This window comes from Diadema antillarum, unplaced genomic scaffold, assembly GCF_040938485.1.
Source record: "Diadema antillarum isolate AM-2024a unplaced genomic scaffold, OU_Dant_1.0 seq00000696_RagTag, whole genome shotgun sequence".
Classification (NCBI taxonomy): domain Eukaryota; kingdom Metazoa; phylum Echinodermata; class Echinoidea; order Diadematoida; family Diadematidae; genus Diadema; species Diadema antillarum.
Window position 1 is genome coordinate 419,037 of NW_027271601.1, and position 19,154 is coordinate 438,190.

Below are 19,154 nucleotides of genomic sequence, written 5' to 3' on the forward strand. Positions count from 1 at the left end.
AGGCCTTTCATTTTAAACTAATACATTCTAGGGCGGTGAGTTAATTGGCTCAATCGGTAGCGCGTCTGCCTCACGATCCTAAGGACCCGGGTTCGAACCCGAGTCTGGACTGAGCAATGTTGTGTGTAATCATACCGTCCCCTCTAGCAAGAGGCAAAACACTCTGTCCCTCGGATAGGACATAAAATGGGGGTCCCGTGTATGAGAGAGTCACAACTCATATCAGACACGTAAAAGATCCCGCTTCATTCAGTCATCGCAAAGAGCAGGGTGTTTAACCCGGTGAAGTGGTTCCACCTCACATCCAATTGGACCCCATGGAAGACCAGCTTAGCGTAGCTGAATATGGGCTATCCAGCCATCTTCTCAGATGAAAATGAACAAACAAACAAACAAATTTTAGTCGCTAAATTAGCTCTTATTTGTATTTCCAATGCTGTGACATATAATCTTGTTCAGTTTATGTTATTTTTCCTTTCTCATAGCTGGTATTAACGTTAAAGTTCTATACCTTTTGTGTTTGTTTCATTTTTGCTGTCCGTTAAATTTTGTTGTGACTGTATTTACAGCCTTTCCCCTTTCCTCTTTCCGGATTTCAGTGTTTGGAAGCTACGTTCAAGTTGGCTTCATAGAGTGAAATCAAACTCAAAGAATGGTAGAAGATGCATCAACATTGGACATGAAATAAATGGAAAGTTGTGTCATATATCGGAAAAAACATATATATATGTATATATATGATCATATGTATATATACACTAGTATATTCTTCACGAAAAAAGATATATATATATATATATATATATATATATATATATATATATGTTGATAAGGTAGTCCACGTGTTGGCAAGATAAAAAGATAAGTAACAAAGCTGCAACAAAGTTCATGCTGTATTCACCAACGGTCTATTTCTTCACACAAATTTTCGGGCGTCTCGCCGCCCTTTCTCAAGTGTATCAACACTTGAGAAAGGGCGGCGAGACGCCCGAAAATTTGTGTGAAGAAATAAACCGTTGGTGAATACAGCATGAACTTTGTTGCAGCTTTGTTACTTATATATATATATATATATATATATATATATATATATATATATATAGGCACCTTAGATGAGGTCATTGCCTTTATACATAACTGCATTGTTTTACACTCGTGACCTGCACATAATCATTGCTAACTTTTTAAACAAAGTCAAAAAGAAAAGATTTTCAATGATTACGTTGCAATGACAGAGTAACAATAAAGGGTTACATTTGCTACACTGTCGGCAATATTAACAACTCTCTATCTATCTATCTATATCTCTCTCTCTTTCTGTAAACACACACGCACACTCACACACTCACGCACACACACATAACATATCTTTACCAAATGTCACTCTTCGATGAATCGCGTGAAGCACCAAGATTCAATGACTATCTTACCTTATGACTTATATATAAATTATGTATAAGCTTCCACCTTTTTCTTCGTTTGAGTTCACTGCATAACAAAGTTAACTTGAACATTATAGGGTGTTTCCTGTTTTGTGGAAAGTTTGTCGGCAGCCACTTTGTCAAGCTAAGGAGAGTAAACAAATAAAACAGACAAAGGAATAAAATTTTGCTTACCATGTAGCTCTCATTATCTTGCTGTAATATCTATATAACTTGTTTAAACTCTCTGACGAAAAAAGTGGTAAGCGCAAGGAACAGCACTTGGGATTTCTGCACGGGGGCGTGGCTCAGTCGCAATAACATACTCTTTAATTAGTATCCGGTCTATCGGAGCCTTGTTCGAGCACTATCTATTCGCTGCAACCCACTCAATTGCAGACTATGTGACCCGCTCCACTGTGCACTAGGCTGATGGAAGCATCGAATGATTGTCCTGAAGATGGCCGCCCCCTTGTCGAGCTGAAGGAGTAGCTGTCACCGCACCAAACTCGGTTAATTTGACTTCAATACGGTGTTGATGTAGTGTTATCAGCACCAAACCTGATATTCAAGATGTCAGATCTGCAAGCGAAGTATCAAAAGTTAGCACAGGAGTTTGCCAAAGTAAGGAAAGGCGCATGTTTACGTTTTCATTGATTCACCGGTAGCGGAGCTGAGCTTGCTTGCTAACCGCTAACGTTAGGCCTACTGCCACTGAGTGGAGTGGACCGTTATTAGGCGCAGGCCCTACTATAGACAGAAAGATCCGTCTGTCCGGAGGACTCTTTTTATATTTTGCCATTAACGCCGTCCTCCGTAGACAGACGGAAGGTTGCAGTACCCATTGCTGTGTGGATGTTCTTAACCACTGTCTCTATGGAAAATTGGGTGAGGTACCTCACCCTTCTCGATTGCGTCTAATTCACGGCCCTAGGTCGGCAAATTTAAGCTTGTACAGTGAAATTAGCTTTTTAAGAATACATTACACTCACCAGATTAATGAATGATCCAACATTTTAGTAGAATTTTTAACGTAAAACACAGCCTGTCGCGTCGTCACGTTCAAACTGCAGAAACATACACTATGAATCTATTAGCCAATCACATGCGAGGTAGTTTCTACGTGTTTGTTTTACTAAAACACGTACCTCGCATGTGATTGGCTTACAGATTCAAAATGGCGACTTACAGCTTGCGAACGGCGATGTTGCGATATCGATAAAATTTCTGCGTTATAACCGAGTTTATGTGAGTATTTCGATTGCACAATTGAGAAATTTATCCCAAATATTGCTGCATAATGTGTCATGTCATGTCAAACTTGTTTGAATGTAAAAAAGCTGTCTGAAATTTGGTTTATCGTAACGTTTGATCTGTGCGCGACTGCTCCACACAGGAGCCGCAATCATTGACTTCGGTCTGTATACGGAGGGGATCCGTGAAGCCAGACGCAGTCTCCGCGGAACATTCCCCGACGGACAGATACAGACCGATCTTTCGGTCAAGCCCTACTAGTACTACTGCTACTGGTGCTGTGTTGTTGTATTAACGTTTAATTTGTTTAACTTGTCTAACACAATGTTGTTATCCAGTAAAACTGTAAAACCTAGGTCTAGATCTAAATGAAAACCTGACTAGAGCCTAGTCTGAGTAGTCATTAATCTTGTACCAGTGCACTAGATTAAAATACTCCGTTTGCAGCAGGTTAAGGCCGGGTTTTCCCACAATGTAAACAAATCAGGCAAATTATTTTCAACCATTTCATATGTCATAGACAAGATTATTCATTAATGCTATTGTTTTCATAAAAAAATGACCGATGACAAATGCAGTTTTCATGATTTACCAGGGCAAAACCCGGCACAATTTTCGCCGATATGCGCCGTGACTAGCTCTGCTTGCGGCACGATGTACAATCCCTATGCAATACGCGCGTGCTCCGCGATCTTCAGCTGAACGCCTTCACATGTCTCGCGAACATTGCGTAAGCATCAATTCCCATTGCGAAAGCACGTGAAAATAGTGGGTGCACATGCGCTGGCTGCAAAAAGGATCGCAATTCTGGCGGTGTTGTTGATGTCTTTCTCGTGTTTTTCTCATTTTTTTTTCGATGGTAACATTCACTTTCCGAAAAAAATGGTGGCCCACATCGGCTCGCGAAAGTTCTATTTTACATGAGGATATGTTTTCAAAATCCACGAACTACAGGAAAACGACAAAAAATCCAGTTTCTTGGACCATTGTTTCTTAACTGTTATGTTAAGAAGTACCGAAAATAAAATTTTGGATGCGATATGTTGTCATTTAGGTGAAAAAATTTCACTTTTGTCGGAGATCGTGCCCATTTTATCGGTTGGCTTTTGTTAATTGGTAGTGTGTTAGTATATAGTGTAGTGTGCATGTAACAGTGCAATGCTGTGTTTAGCGGTATATTACCGAGTATGTTGTACCTGCCGCGAACGGGCGCACGGCCGCTTACTGCCGCAGTTACTCTAGACATTGACTTATGAGGTTACTTCCATTAACCGATTGGAACAGGTGCAACGAGCTGCTGCCCGTTTTGCTTGTCTACCAAGACTGTGTATAGAATAGACCGTAGACGTTCATCTCCTATCACGCCATTACGGTCCAAGTTGGACTGGGACCTGTTACACACCCACCGTCATCTTGCGCAAGCAACAATGTTTTACAAAATACAACACAACCTTGTGAACATCTCCTTTTCCCAGCCATCATAATCCCAGCAACTTATATTGCCAGAAATGACCACCTCCTCAAATACAGTCCCGGAAGCCACAATTGATCCATATAAATATTCATTTTTTCCAAGAACAACAAAACTGTGGAACTGCCTACCATACTGTACTCTACAGTTACTTCAAGAACACGTACTGCTTCCCAAGATGCTGCCCTCCCATCTATTTGGAACATGCAGCCCCCAGTAGGATCCAGAATGCTAATAATCCACCGGCTTGGTTTTTACTTCACATGGCAAAATTTGGCAAAATTTTTTATTTTGTATAATTGATAATATTTGCCATCTGTAAATACACTCTCAACTCTGTCCATTGGCCGTTGATGTCACCTTGTACCATCCCAGTAATAGCTTCCCACGAAAAGCTGCAACAGGGATTACTTCTTCAAGGTTCAAGGTTTAAGATTGGACAATTTTGATCTAAAATTAAAGTGGTCACCGTCATACTTCTTAAACTTACTTCGCATCGTAGTTGCAGCAACCGTTCTAACCAAGATAGAAATAAACTCAAAGCTTTGAAGTGTTTCGGGCATATTTTAACTCTAACTTACCTGGGGGGGGGGGGGGGGGGGGGGGGCCAATAATGACAAATTCTGCGACCATTCCGGCGCGCAAAATTTGTTGACCGCGCTGCTCGCTGACTTTTTACTTTCAAGTTTCGCGCAACTTTTGAGACCAAATTTGTCACGCCCGGGCATACCGTTCTGAAGCCACGCCCCGTCAAAAAATTTTCGTCAACCCCAAAATTGCTCAAAAACGTGATTTTGTGTACAAAGTCAATACAAATTTTGTTTTTTCAATTAATTCATATAAAGATTCATATTTTTAATTTTGATGGCTGAAATCAATTTATTTTAGTATAAGTATGCTTTAAAAAATGTGTATGACAAATTCTGCTAAAAAAACAAAAACAGAAGTTCAAAAAAACAATGAAATACATAAAAAATGGATAAAACAATAAAAAACATAAGAAATTATTTTTGGTACTGAATTTTTTTTACGCACAAATGTTTAGAATGTCACTAGGAATATTTACACCAAAAATTAGCGTTCCATAAGCTTTTATAAGCCAATTGCAGACGAAAATGAGGGTTTTTGCATATATTTTCAGGATTTAAAATAGAAAATGCAAATTTTTCGAAAATTTAACTTAACAGTCCTGTAGATTACATCCGGCTTTATGTTCATGCAATATTTTGCGGCGATCGCGCGATCAACGTCCCCCCCCCCCCCCCCCCCCCCCGGAAGTCAAGCTCGCTAAATAGCCCAGGTAAGTTAGGATTAAGGGTAGTCAAACACTTTATGGTAAGGCCAAACTAAGGGTACCACGTATCGGCAAGGTACCTTAACATCGGCACCCTGCATGTCTTGGCTGGCTGATAGCATAGAACGAAAAGGTGCGGGTGATGGGATTAAGCGCCATTTGCATTAGCTATGAAACTAATATTGATAAAAACAAAGAGATGAAAAACAAACTAATTCCTAAACAAATTACACATCTGCTATTTAAAGTAAATCATGAACACGAGAAATGAACATGAGAAATACTTTGTTTTGTTGCAAAATTTTTTGCTCATCGCAAGGCCAGAGTGTGATGGTATCCACAAAAACGCAAAAGAAAAACAAAATCTCTGTACATGCTGATGTAGTGACTAGATGCAGGGTTTAAATGCAAACTTGCCAGAATTTGGTCACCAATGGGCACCTCAATGTCCCCGATACAACCTTGCGCCAACAAGGTATGGCACGCCGCATTTTTCAGCACCCTTGTATGTGCATTGACATCGAATGCGCATATCGCCTGACCGAATTCTGGCTGGGCCGGACAGATTCTGATGGGTTATCATATACTAATTCTGGATTTTCTGAAATTCTATGATGTATTCAAAAAAATCAAAGTTAAGGTAAAAAAGTTTGATATAGATCTATTTAAAGGGGAAGGCTAGTAACTGATCAGTGGGAATCAGTGGAAATGCTGGGAGATGATTGTTCCAATCCTTATGGGATTCATTCAAGAGTTCATTGTATATAATCTATTGTTGTGTGAAAATGATTTGCTTCAAAACGGTCTCATATTCAAGTTATGTGCAGATTAATGCTCCGTCACTGACTAGGGACGCTAGAAAACCTGGAAGCATTAAACTGCACATTACTTGAATATGAGACCATTCTGAAGCAAATCATTTTCACACAACAATAGATATACAATGAACTCTTGAATGAATCCCATAAGGATTGGAAAAATCATCTCCCAGCATTTCCACTGATTCCCAATGATCAGTTACTAGCCTTCCCCTTTAACATACATTGTTTTAGATATGATTTTGTATGTATTATTCAAGTTGAAAAAAATATTCCAGAAAGGCTTAAGTGGCCAAAAACTGGTAGTTTTACTCTACATGAATAGACTTCGTGCACTGATGTCACAATTTACCTAACGACCAACTTGGACACCATCTTTCAGACGAACAATGTCTTGACAATGCACTCAAACTGTCTGCCATCACACTATGCTTTTGTTCTTATCTCAGCTCCGTGCACAGAACCAGGTGCTGAAGAAAGCTGTGATTGATGAACAAGCCAAGCAAACTGACTCCAAGGTATGAGAGGAATCTGGTAGAGTGAGATTCTTTAAGTGATAGCACTGTATTTGCTTTGTATGCTTGTGGATCTCATAAAAGAATATGGAAATGATAATATTGTGAACATTTTTGTTTCTTTCTCTCAAACATCCATTGTTTGTTACTCTGATAGTCCTTATAGAACGGAATTTTGCTGATTAATGAGACCTCACCGTTCAGTAAGTGTAAATGTGCTGTAAATATTATTTTGGCCGTTAAGATTAGAAAATAAAAATAACATGGTATGTAATGTGCCTACTTTTTCATCGCGTAGTGAGACATGCTCTATCACAAAGTTTTCAGTTAGGACTGTTTCTGACTATTTATCTTCAAATTTCTGTAATTATCACTGATGATCTGATTGTTACTTGCTGGTTTTCATTGATATCATTAAACAGTACTCAATGACATAGGGGGCACATGCTGCATGAATGTGATGAATATAGAGTTGAATCTTGGAGGAGTCATAAATTTGAAAAACAAGTTTCTGTAATGTTCTTCCAGGAGCAGATGAAAGTGCGGGATCAGAAGATTCGCAAGTATGAGCAGGAATTAGACAGTCTGACTTTTCGCAACCAGCAACTGACCAAGAGGGTCAATGTTCTACAGGATGAGCTGGATGTCTATGAGTCCAAGGGCAAAAAGAACAAAGTAAGGAGGTGGCCTAGTCCCACATTTACTCTGAAATGATGTAACACAGCCTTACTATTGTAGACATACTTTTACATCTCCAGAACATTAGATTTATGTGTGATGTATTGGAAATCCACTTCTTTTCATTCAATAATGATTGGAGAGACTCCTGCTTTCCTGGATAGCAAGTTTTACAGAACAAATGCAAGTTGTCTTGTAATCATCAACTTTACTAGGGTAAGCACAGTTGATTATTTGAAACATTTGATATTGAAAGGTATCAAAACTGCTGAAGAATGTTTAGTGCATGAAATTTATGTCAGTATGGATGATATTTGGGAGGTATCACTTTCTTATTTTATTGAAGGAAAGTACTATTTCTGATGAAGGAAAGTACTATTTCTGTGCTGCCTAGCTCATTAGAAACCACACTTGAGTTAATATTTCACTATATATATGTATATATATATATTTTTTTTTTTTTTCATTTGAAGTAAATTGAATATCAAAACATGTAACTTTGTCATCTGTATAAAAGCAGAATACCATTGTTTGACAATTACAGGCAGACACACACACTAAAAGTGATTTTTAAAACTCCCTAAAGTAGAGTGATGCCACAATTGCTCAAAGTATCATATTCTGTAATCCTGTTTGGATGTTTGATTGTGGCTACAATGCATGGTTGATCCTCACAGAACCGAGATGTGGACAACTCCACCCATGTGAAGGCATCGTCCAATGTGATTGGAGAGGAACTAAGAGGCAAGATTCAGGAGAATGAAAGTCTCCACAAACAGGTTAGTCAAACTGCTTCTCTTCAAGGAGCACCAGTCACAAATCCTCACAGGTTTAGTTACGGGATGATATTCAACTGAATTAAAATGTGAAAAATGCTAAAGTATTTCCACAGTAGTAAACATTAAAATTTGGCACAAAATATCAAATATGTGTGTAAAAAAAGTGTGCCAAGATATGATGAAAAGAATGAGGGGAGCAGTCAAAGAGAATGAAAGATTATCTTTGTAGACAGGCTAACCCTTGAAAATTTTTAATATGCAAAATTTGGGCAGATATTCTTTTCACTCTTCAAGGATTCTACTGAAACTTGTAAGACAACACAAGAAACCTTAGACAAGGTCACTCTCACCTAGTGTCTCTGGGATTATGTTGTTTACCCAATTCACATTTAAGAGGTAACAGGCCATGTATGCGTGAGGTTTTTTTTTAGCAACCCTGGCAGTCTGCATCTAACATTTTTAATCTGTCTTATGTAGTTTCATGTATAAAGTTAAACAGCTTTACTGTCAATCTCATTTGTTCTTTTTTGTATTTATGGGTTTTTATGCCTCCGCCACGAAGTGGTGCCGGAGGCATTATGTTTTCGGGTGTTCCGTCCGTCCGTCTGTCCGTCCGTCCTTCCGTCCGTAATGAATTTTGTTGAGAGCGTAACTAAAAAACCTTTTGAGTTATCCTAATGAAACTTGGCATGTATGTGTATTAGGGGGTGAAGTTGTGCCTATCAACTTTTTGGTGCACATGCTTAAGGTCAAAGGTCAAAAGGTCAAGGTCAAATACGTAAAATTTCACTATTTCCACCATATCTATGCAATGCCTGAAGATATTTTCTTAAAACTTAGCGTATACATGTATTACCCAATTAAAATTCTATGGTGAAAGTTTGGGGTCATGAGGTCGAAGGTCAAAGGTCAAAAGGTCAAGTAACAATATTAAAACTTCACTTTTTTCTCCATAACTTGGAAATTGTTCAACGTATCTTCATGGAACATAGTATATAAACATGTACTGACTGGCAGTGATTATGTAGAGAATTTAGGGTTCATGGGGTCAAAGGTCAGGGGTCAAAGGTCAAGGGCAACACTTCAACATTTTCCTATTTCCCTCATATTTATGCAATGCCAGCGGGATTATTTTTTTTACACTTGGTGTATGCATGTATAACCTAATAGAGATTCTCTGGAAACTTTTTTTTTTTTCGTTTTCTTTTTGCCTCAAAGGTCAAAAGGTCAAAGATCAAGGGAAAGTGCTGAACTAACTTTTTCCTCCATATCTCAGAAGTGGCTCAAGTTATCTTGAAACGTTCTACATATTTATGCATGTTCTGCCTGACAGTGATTATCCTATGAATTTTAGGGTCAAAGGCCAGATGAAAATGGTAACAATGTACTCTTCAATACAGAAATTGCACTTTTTCTCCATACCTTGAAAATTACTCAATGCATAAACTTATGAATGAGCAAAGTCAAGTTAAAGTCCTTAAATCCCCAAATACATGCTCTCCTATTCATTCAATTAAACCTAGGTCAAGGAAGATGAACATTCAACACATTTGTGACAAACTTGTCATTTTAATATTTTGCCAATTTTGTGAAAATGTAATCACACATTGTCCACACGTACTATAGACCTATTAGGAGAATCATGCACTATGGCGGAGGCATACCAGTCGCCTTAGCGACATTTCTAGGTTTAATTTTCTTTTTAAAGTCAGGACATTAGTTTTCACTAAATTTTGTTACTGGTACATTCTTCCTCTTAATTTTGTTAAATTGGCTTTATCTTGGTTTAAGTGTACTGGTTTATACAGTACCGGTATGTATTTTGATTCAAAGTATTCCAATTGATTTTAATTATTCTACAACCCTAAATAATGTGATTGTACATGTATGTCTGTCTTGTGTAGCTGTATGACTTGTCTGAGGAGCATCGCAAAATTGTGACTGAACTGCAAAGCAAACTGTCCAACCTGGAAAGGGAAAGTAGCCAGCATCACAGTGTGTTGGAAGCTGCTGAGCGTCAGTACAAGGAGACCCTTGAACGACTCCAGCAGGATCGAGCCAGGTTGGAGGTACAGCTTCAGGCACAGGAAAAGGAGGTATTGTTTGGTTTCTTTCGTTTAATTTACTTTGCAGCATTTTGTATATTCCAGATTAATCTGTTTATTTTATTTCATTTCATGTCCTTATTTGATTTTGAGATTAAAGGGCTATAAAGGTACTATATGACAATATCTTTTCCCCTTGATTTTGATCTGTCAGTTTTTCAGAACATAATCGGGAAAATAGATTTGTTTTGTCAGCGGTAGCATTGATGCACTTAAAAATAATAATGAATAGATTGTGCTTGAAGAATGCACCAACTTTCAGGAAAATCTGATTTTCATTTCATACAATGTACCAAATGATTTTGATTTTTGAAGCCCTATTGATGAAGCCCCCTTTCACCATGAAAAGCAAGTCAATTTATCTTGCATAAGATGTGCAGTTTTTCAATTTTGTCAACCTTAAGTATGATGTTTTCCCTCACAATGTATGATTTACTGTGTGTCAGTTTATTTTCGATCTGCAGATGTTGGCAGCTTTTGTAATATGATGTCCTTTTTATGTGATCATAAAAGGAAAGTAAGGAATATTTTGCAGCAGTTTTGGAAAAGATTGTATGAAATTACTAATTGTGCTTTATATGAGTGATCATATTCTTCTGAAATGAGTTCATATTTGGTTGATCCGTAGGGAATTGTCAAGTAACTAATTTCCTGTGTGTGTTTATGTATCACATATATTTACACAGCAGCTTTACATCTTATTCTGCAAAATTAGATTAGATTCAATTAGATTGATTAACTAGATTAGATGCCTGATAGCTATTAGGAGAAAATCAAGAAAATATGGCTGAGGAAATATTGAAGGATGAAAAGAAGAAATAGATGAGAGAAGAACATAAAGGACATATGTACAGAAGAAATAAAGGGCTGTGAATAAAATACCATTATGATGATTATGGCAGGAGATTATTGAAGTTTGATTTAGAAAGAGAAGTCATTTGGAGAAAAATAGTTGACCATGAGTTGACCAGTAGACAAAAGCTGTGAAGAGTATGATTTGACACCCCACTCCATCCCAAGGTTCAATACATAGATGATGATTATGACAATTACCATGACGATGACAGTGGTGTTGATAATGATGATGGTGATGGTAGTGGTGGTGGTGGTGGTGGTGATGATGATGATGGTGGTGGTGGTGGTGGTGATGATGATGGTGGTGGTGGTGTTGGTGGTGATGATGATGGCAAGTAGGTGATGGTGGTAATGGAGCACCTTCTCTCATCCTTCCCTATCATACAATGCTGTAGGTGAGGCAGGCAATAGCCAAGGCAGAGCAGTGCTCAGAGGAACTACAGAAGACCAGGGAGGAATTAGGGAGCAAGTTGTCATGGGCAACCCGCATCATTCAAGAACAGTTACCTTTCAATGATGAAGGTATAAAGTCATTACTGTATCAGTTACTATACAGCCTCCATTGCTATGTTGCTGAAAATGTATTGACTATATCCTAAATCTCTCCTACATCTCTTATCATTACATAGCGCCTGTTTATATTTGGTCAACTTAAGTTAGGAACTCTGATTCATTCACATACAATGTATCACTGTTGGGGCAACAAATCTCATACCTGAAAAATGTCATGTTCAGGAGAGTAAAAACACGTTGCAGGCAAAGCACTATTAACAAGTGGGACTGCCGTTCCTTTGACATGCCTTGGTAGCTTCATTTTGAGGGTTAGACAGCTAGGATATGGATAGGACATCACTTAACTGATTATCTGACAATTGCCAGTAATCAAAAAAGTGATTTTCACCAAAATTTGAGATTCAAGATCTTGTCACCCAGCAACAATATGATGACTTAAAAATTTTCCTTTCACCCATTGGACATATTTATTAATATGCCTTTAAATAGAAGGGATCAATATATTTCATATGTCATATCATCTCATAAACCTTTATCACAGAGCAAGTGAATTAATGGAATCACTTTCACCACACATGTTGTTTTTTCTCCTTTTAGAGTTTCCAGCGTTAAGCAGCCTGAATGTTCCTGCACATGACAAGAAGCACCAGGTAAAGAGCACTCTCAGCTTTAAAATGATATATAACTATTCAAATTGAATATTCCTGACCAACTGATATAAGTGAAAGCAAAACCAACCTCAAGAAGTGTTACTTTTGAGTGAAAGGGCTTGGAACTTGTTGGTCTTTTAAATGCTCTGCCTATCTCTTTATAGTGCCTGCAGACTCAGAACTCTGTACTCACAGTATCCACTATGATTGGATATCATATTATCCGCTGAAAGCAGATTTTTGTCATAATTATGTCATAGTATCAAAATTTGTCTTGACTGTCTAAAAGTTTTTGTAGGATGTCAGATTCCTTGTTAGCAAAAAGCTGAGATAAAAACTGCTTGGAATTAAAGTGACAAGGACTTATACAAACTGTGAAAACACTAATATATCCTTTTTTTTTTTTTCCTTCTAATATGATCCCAACTTCAAATGTAGACAGACAATGATTACCCTTGGAAGAAATGTAATATGCAATAAATCAAAGTGATGAACCCAATAGACAGGGCTTGTTTGTAATACAGGGTAACTACTGTAAAATTTGCTTTTCTCATGAATAATTGCTATTACTTTTCATGACATACAACCTATATTTGGCAGATGGTTTAGCTAAATCTGTGACCGATTGTTTGCCACTATAAAAGCTCCTTTATCTTCTGACTTGCAACTATTTTTTTTTCAAGTAAAAGATGACTAATAAGAGAAATAAATGAAATGAAATTTTGATGAATTTGTTATCATGATACATTATATATTTGATGAAAAAAAAATTGAAAATGCTAAAATCAATCCAACTTCTTGTTCAATGACAAGGATGTCAAAGGTAGCAGTGAGTTCACTCCTAATGACACTGTGTGAAATGATATGTACATTGCTCCTCCTTTGCTCTGTTTTCCAGCACAAAACAATGGAACTAATGGGGCAGGCCTCAACATTAGTGAAGGAGTTGTGTGCTGGTCTTTCAAATTTTCACACCTACACTGAGCAGCGCTCAAAGATCTACCCCATAGACTCTGGGACTGGTATGCCTATCAGCCAAGTCAACCAGAAGGTGAGAAGAAAAAGGCTATTTTTTTTCTTTGTTTTTTACCTCCCTTTTCTGAGTTCAATACTAGTAAAACAACAGTTATGATGTGATGTGTGGTGTATCAGAAATATTATTGACTCAGATTGACACAGCAGTAATTAAATAGAATGTGGAAGATACTAGTTACATATGAAATGCGGGCTTTTATGTGGATGGTGTACATCTAAAATGCTGCTTGAGGTCATGAAGTATAAACACAGATTACTCGTGATCTTAATTCATGGCCTATCAGTATGCACTGGATTCATATTGGAACTTGTGTAATGGATGTGTCACCTCTTACCAGGATATTTGATATAGTAGCATAGCAACATATCAGTATAATCAGTGATTAGTAATATCAGAGAAGAAAACTTGAAGTGATGATTGCTGTATTCAAATGATCCGACAAGTATGTTATGTGATGATGATTTCTCACACTGTGTGTATATTAGAACACTAAAAGCGAGACTGTGTTATTTACACCAGTCAGCCTGTAATTATCATCACTATGTGGTACCGTAAAGTCAAGGCAATGTACTCGAAGTGAAGCTCATTTTTTGTCGACCATCTTATACCATTTATCACAGTTAACTTCATCGAAGCATTTCATATGCATAATGAACAGAGTTTAGTATTTCAATCCAATTATTCATTGAGTTGTGCTCAGTAGCCTATTCACTCTGCCTGTGTTCTTTCATCTGATTCTCAGTTTTGTAGCCACCTACATGAGAATGCTTCATATCTGCGATCCCTGGAGCAGTCCTTTGCTGCCTTTAATGAGAGCATCCATGATGATGCCCTCACCACTTTGGTAAGTGGGCAGCTCTTTTTTCATTCAGCTGGGGCGGTAGGTCTGAGTATTGTCTTACTGTCTATTGGATTAGTGCTATTAACCTTTGTGGACATTTCCACTGAGTGCCCTGTTACACTTTTCCTTACAGACCACACATGCATAAATGAAAAATACAAATGTTACTTGACTGAAAGCAATATATTCAAGTCTTCAATGAACATCATGTGAATGATTTACTGAAGATTTCATGTCTTTACATTTTTTTGTGTCGATTTTGCTTAGTTTGCTATTAGTTAAAACTGACTTGTACATATCCTTCCCTTCTTTACATGAAATTTCTCTCAGTGTAAAGTCTCTGTAACTTGAGGAAACCTATTTAGATAAGTAGTAACTGTGGAAGTAATATTGTTGTCATCATATAATGTTTTTGTTTCTTGCTGTTTTTTGTTTTGTTTTGTTTTTTCCTGTCCAGGAAACTTCGACAGGCCTTCAGGACTTTGCTGCTAAGTTCAGTAAATATGTTGCTTATCTCCAAAAACTACTGCCGTACCAGCTACTCAGGTGAACATCCCTTACTGTACATGAAACAATGATATTCATTTTTATTCAGTAATAGTCTCAGTAACACACAAGCATCACAACCAAGCAGGGGACTTACATGTTGGATGCAAATTTAAAGAGATATATTACACAAGTATGATGTATACATATATGATATGATATAATATGATAGATATATTGCACATGTATAATTACAAAGTTTTTGTTCATTTAACATACTCCAAAATAACAATAAAATGAATTAGCCTCCCAACATATGTTAAACCTGACGTGAACATGTATTTTATATTATGATAGACATACAAACACAATAGACCAGTTCTGTGCATGAGCAGAAAAAGGTCATTTGTACCAACAGGCATTATGGTTTGTTAATTCACTGAGATAAGCATCTGTGATGTGATGATTATTCATGTGATCCTTATCTAAATGGTGCTTGCCAGCACATCCACCTGACAGGAAGCCTGGTATTTGGCAATATCAAAAGAAAGGGGTTGTTGCTGCATCAATACAAAACAATGAAATGAATACCTGCTAAATTGTCAACTGAAGGACCATTCTGGTCACCTGATCTAAGCGCAAGTTCATTCTTTGTTTCTGACACCTGATAATGATGTAATCATAATATGTTATCCACATGAAGAGGTTACAGGGTACCTCTGTATTAATTACTTACATTCCAAAATAACCTACAGTGATAGTAGAATTTGCATTATATCATTCCCATGTTTATTTTTAAAGCTGCTAACTATTGCAGAGAATTAGTCAACTCTATACAGATATTACTAAGATTTTAGTTGATATATAAAGATTATTCATAAAATGTTCTCTGTGCTTTATATGAAAGCAATGCATGCATATACACTTAAAATGTCTAGTAACAAAGTTTATTGAAACAATTAAAATGTAATGTTACATCAACTGCTAAAAGTAGCAGCATGTTTACTTCAAACTTTGTGAACAAGATATCATAATTGACAGGTGTAATTTCCTAAATAGGACCCCTGTAAACTCTTTCATTCTTTCCATGAAAAGATGGTTGCCTAAGATGAATTCCATGCTCAACACATTCCATGACATCATGCTTGTTTTCCAGCATTGAGGAAGAGTGTGGTCTGTCTACATGTTCCCAGACTCTTGAAGCTCGTAACATGGAGCTACACACATCCTTACAGCAGATGTCATCTGTCTTCACAACAGTGGAAAGCTACATCACCCTCCTTGCCTCTGCCAGCACTAACTCCTGTGAATGTCCACAGAACAACTTTAACACTGTCTTTGAGAAACTTGCCAACAGTCTCTTCAACCTCTATGAAACCATGAAAGGTGATGAAGCCATCCATAGTTTGAGGTTTTTCTCCATTAATGTAATGCTCAGCTTTTATAATATGTTTGTAATCATTCCAAGTAAACTTTTTGCAGCTTAACATAGCCCATAGATTTTGTATTTCTGCCATCGTAGAATGTTGAGAATGAAACATGCTACAATGACCAATGGAAATTTATTTCAAAATAGTTTCTAGTTAGAGAACTTGTATATGTTGTAAGAATATGGTATTCATTTTCTTCATGAATGGAAATACTTGCAGTGACATATTTATTCTGATAGAATCCTCCAGTTCTGAAAAGTTTGCTTTATATCTGTATTCAATGCTGTTAATTTGAGCTTCCAGAGCCTTCCTATCTCTTGCTTCTCTGCTCTTCCAGATGTGTCGAAAAACTACAACTTCAAAGTCTCATTGGAGCATCAACTACCCACGGCATCTCAAAAGCTGAAAACGACTGATGAATGTGTGGTGTCATCACTTATCTCTCTGGTCTCATGTACAGGGAAGGTATGTCATAAATGAGTCCCAACTCAAACGTTGGAGTAAATACTATTGTGAAAATCGAACAAGCAATGGTCAAACACTGGCAATAAGAATTTTAAAACATATTTGATTTCATTGTATATTTACAGATACATTGTAGTACTTAGTAAGCATTTTTAAAAAGATTATTGTATTCATTCTTCTCTCCTTTATTATGACTGTATTTACAAAACACTTATTCAGTTTTTTTTTTTCATATTTCAAGCACCTGATATTCTTTTTCTCATTCACTTCATCCAGCTTGCCAACTTCATGAAAACCAATCTAGATTTCTTCAGCAGTCCTGCCGGCTTCAGTAACCATAGCAACAGCCACCACGCATCACCAGTACAGAGTTCTCCATGTGTGTCTGCATTGAGGCAAAGAGCTGTCATATTCATGGCAGCACTTAACAAGGTATCTCAGTAGATATGACTTTAGTAGCATTGGTTCACTTGACGGATATCTCTTTCTCTCCATACTTGAAATCCACTTGCAACAATCTTGTGGTTTGCATAAAGTACGTGCAGTGGATAGATTCCCAGATGGACCAAAATTTTTATTTAAACTTGTGCAATTTTGTGTAGCTTAATGAGTCTGCATGAATGATTATTTGCTTGGTACAGTGTTTGAGAAAACTCTGTCTGTGTGAACCCTTTACTGGAAGTAAAACTTGGTAGTGTAAACAGATATATGTGCCTTCTGTCCAACTTCAGTGAGAAAAAAAATGCTCATTCATAAAATGCTTAAGATGGTCAGCTATTCAGTACCAATTAGTTTCAAGTGTGTTTGGAGTGATGATCTGTTTTAAGGACCAGAGAAAAAGCTTTCTGGTGCAGCCTTTACAGTTCAAAATTAATGAGAGTATTCACATCTATAACTTCTTCAAACGTACATGATTATGCATTAAAGATAATAAAAAGTTTTGGTACCTCAAAAGTTTCCCTGAATTTCCTTGTCTTGGTTTGTGTTTCAGGTTAAAGTACGTTGTCTGTGAGAATTACTCGCCCCAAAGTGCTCTCATGTCTTAGTAATCATGCAATAATGGTTTCGTACCAGAGCCGTTGTGGTACCGCGGCGATAAATAGTATTGTACGAAACCACTGACTGCGACCAGCAGCGTGCAGCCCCATACGCATAGAATACCACGGCCAGCGCATGTGCACTCAAACATCTTATCCGTTCATGGATTTGAAATTTGTGCGCTTGTGATGTGTTCGCATGCACTGGCTGTAGTATTCAGTGTATGTAGCTCTCCCAAGGTCCTTTCGACCGAGTCACATTCAGTCATCAATTCGAACAGAAAGTGACTATTGGCAGAACCAAACGTTGCCCGAAGCCTGTTTTCAATACTTCAACTTAATTGGTAAGTCTTCAAATTGAAGAAATTTTTGGATTTTAAGTTGACATTTACCCGCGATACTAAATCTGTCATGATCCTGAATGCTACAATGCGAAGCCCGATTACGCTATGCGTATGGGGCTGCTGGTCGCAGTTAATTGCATGATTACTAAGACATGAGAGCACTTTGGGGCGAGTAAGTCTCACAGTGTTAGTTATATGAAAGTTACTTTAACCTGAAACACAAACTAAGACAAGGAAATTCAGGGAAACTTTTGAGGTACCAAAACTTTTTATTATCTTTAAATGTTGCCAATTTATTGATGAGTTAAATGTGTTGTGATGGTTTTCTCATGTGAGCTCTGTACCCGTCTCCCTTCCCTGCTGGTAGCCATGTCCAGAGACGGTGCCCTACCCAACAGCCATCCACAACCAGAGAGTCCTACTCAGCTCCACAGAGAGCAAGGAGGGACTCGCCCAGCAGCTGGGAGCAGCTCGGAGCAGAATCACTCACCTGGAACAAGAGAAGGAGCACTGGGTGCTGGAGGCACAACTCATACAGATCAAGTATGACCGGGAGATGCAGGTGGGTGGAGCTTAGGATAAGGGGTGGAGCTTACAGGTAGGGGGTGGAGCTTTGAGTCACGGTTAAGGGTATACAGATTGAAATAGATAGTTGATGTAGAGACTGTTTCCAAGCAGGGATACCTGTGTGCACATTGCAGCTATTAGAATGATTTGTTAGATTTGTCTCATGATATAATGATTGTGAAGAGAGAAATAATTCATAATTGTGTACTTTGCTGTGTGTACAATGTATTTCCTAAGGTGTTAGATATGTGCTTTGCAAAGTCCATTCTCCACTTTTCTTTACCTCTGTATGTTACAATCTCTGGAGAAAAAAAAAATGCAGCCTACTCTCTTGAAAATCCTAGCTTGTCTGTGACTGTTTCTAATGAATAGTACATATGACCTGTCACACAGTCCATCTGCTCGCCAGTGTTAAAAGAGACCTCCGGATGATTTTCAAACTTTTACATTTGAACAACTATAAATTAGTTATACTGAGTACAGAGTTTCAGAATTCTTGGTTATTGAGATGAGGAACAAGAATGTTTTCAAAATTTATAACAAATTGCAATGGACAAGAATGATGGCATGGCAGCCTCACCATAATTGGGGCTTG

The 19,154-nt window shown here is 37.6% G+C and overlaps 1 protein-coding gene across 1 annotated transcript; it reads left to right on the forward strand.

The window, feature by feature from the left end:
• Positions 1-1,889: 1,889 nt before the first annotated feature.
• LOC139737585 (protein phosphatase 1 regulatory subunit 21-like) lies at positions 1,890-18,658 on the forward strand. The gene is made up of 14 exons (XM_071648267.1): positions 1,890-2,045; positions 6,708-6,776; positions 7,302-7,448; positions 8,129-8,230; positions 10,135-10,326; positions 11,586-11,712; positions 12,301-12,353; positions 13,252-13,404; positions 14,132-14,233; positions 14,688-14,776; positions 15,873-16,102; positions 16,484-16,611; positions 16,888-17,043; positions 18,360-18,658. The coding sequence occupies exons 1-14, from the start codon at positions 1,995-1,997 to the stop codon at positions 18,567-18,569; spliced, it is 1,809 nt and encodes a 602-aa protein (XP_071504368.1). The 5' UTR covers positions 1,890-1,994; the 3' UTR covers positions 18,570-18,658.
• Positions 18,659-19,154: the final 496 nt, after the last annotated feature.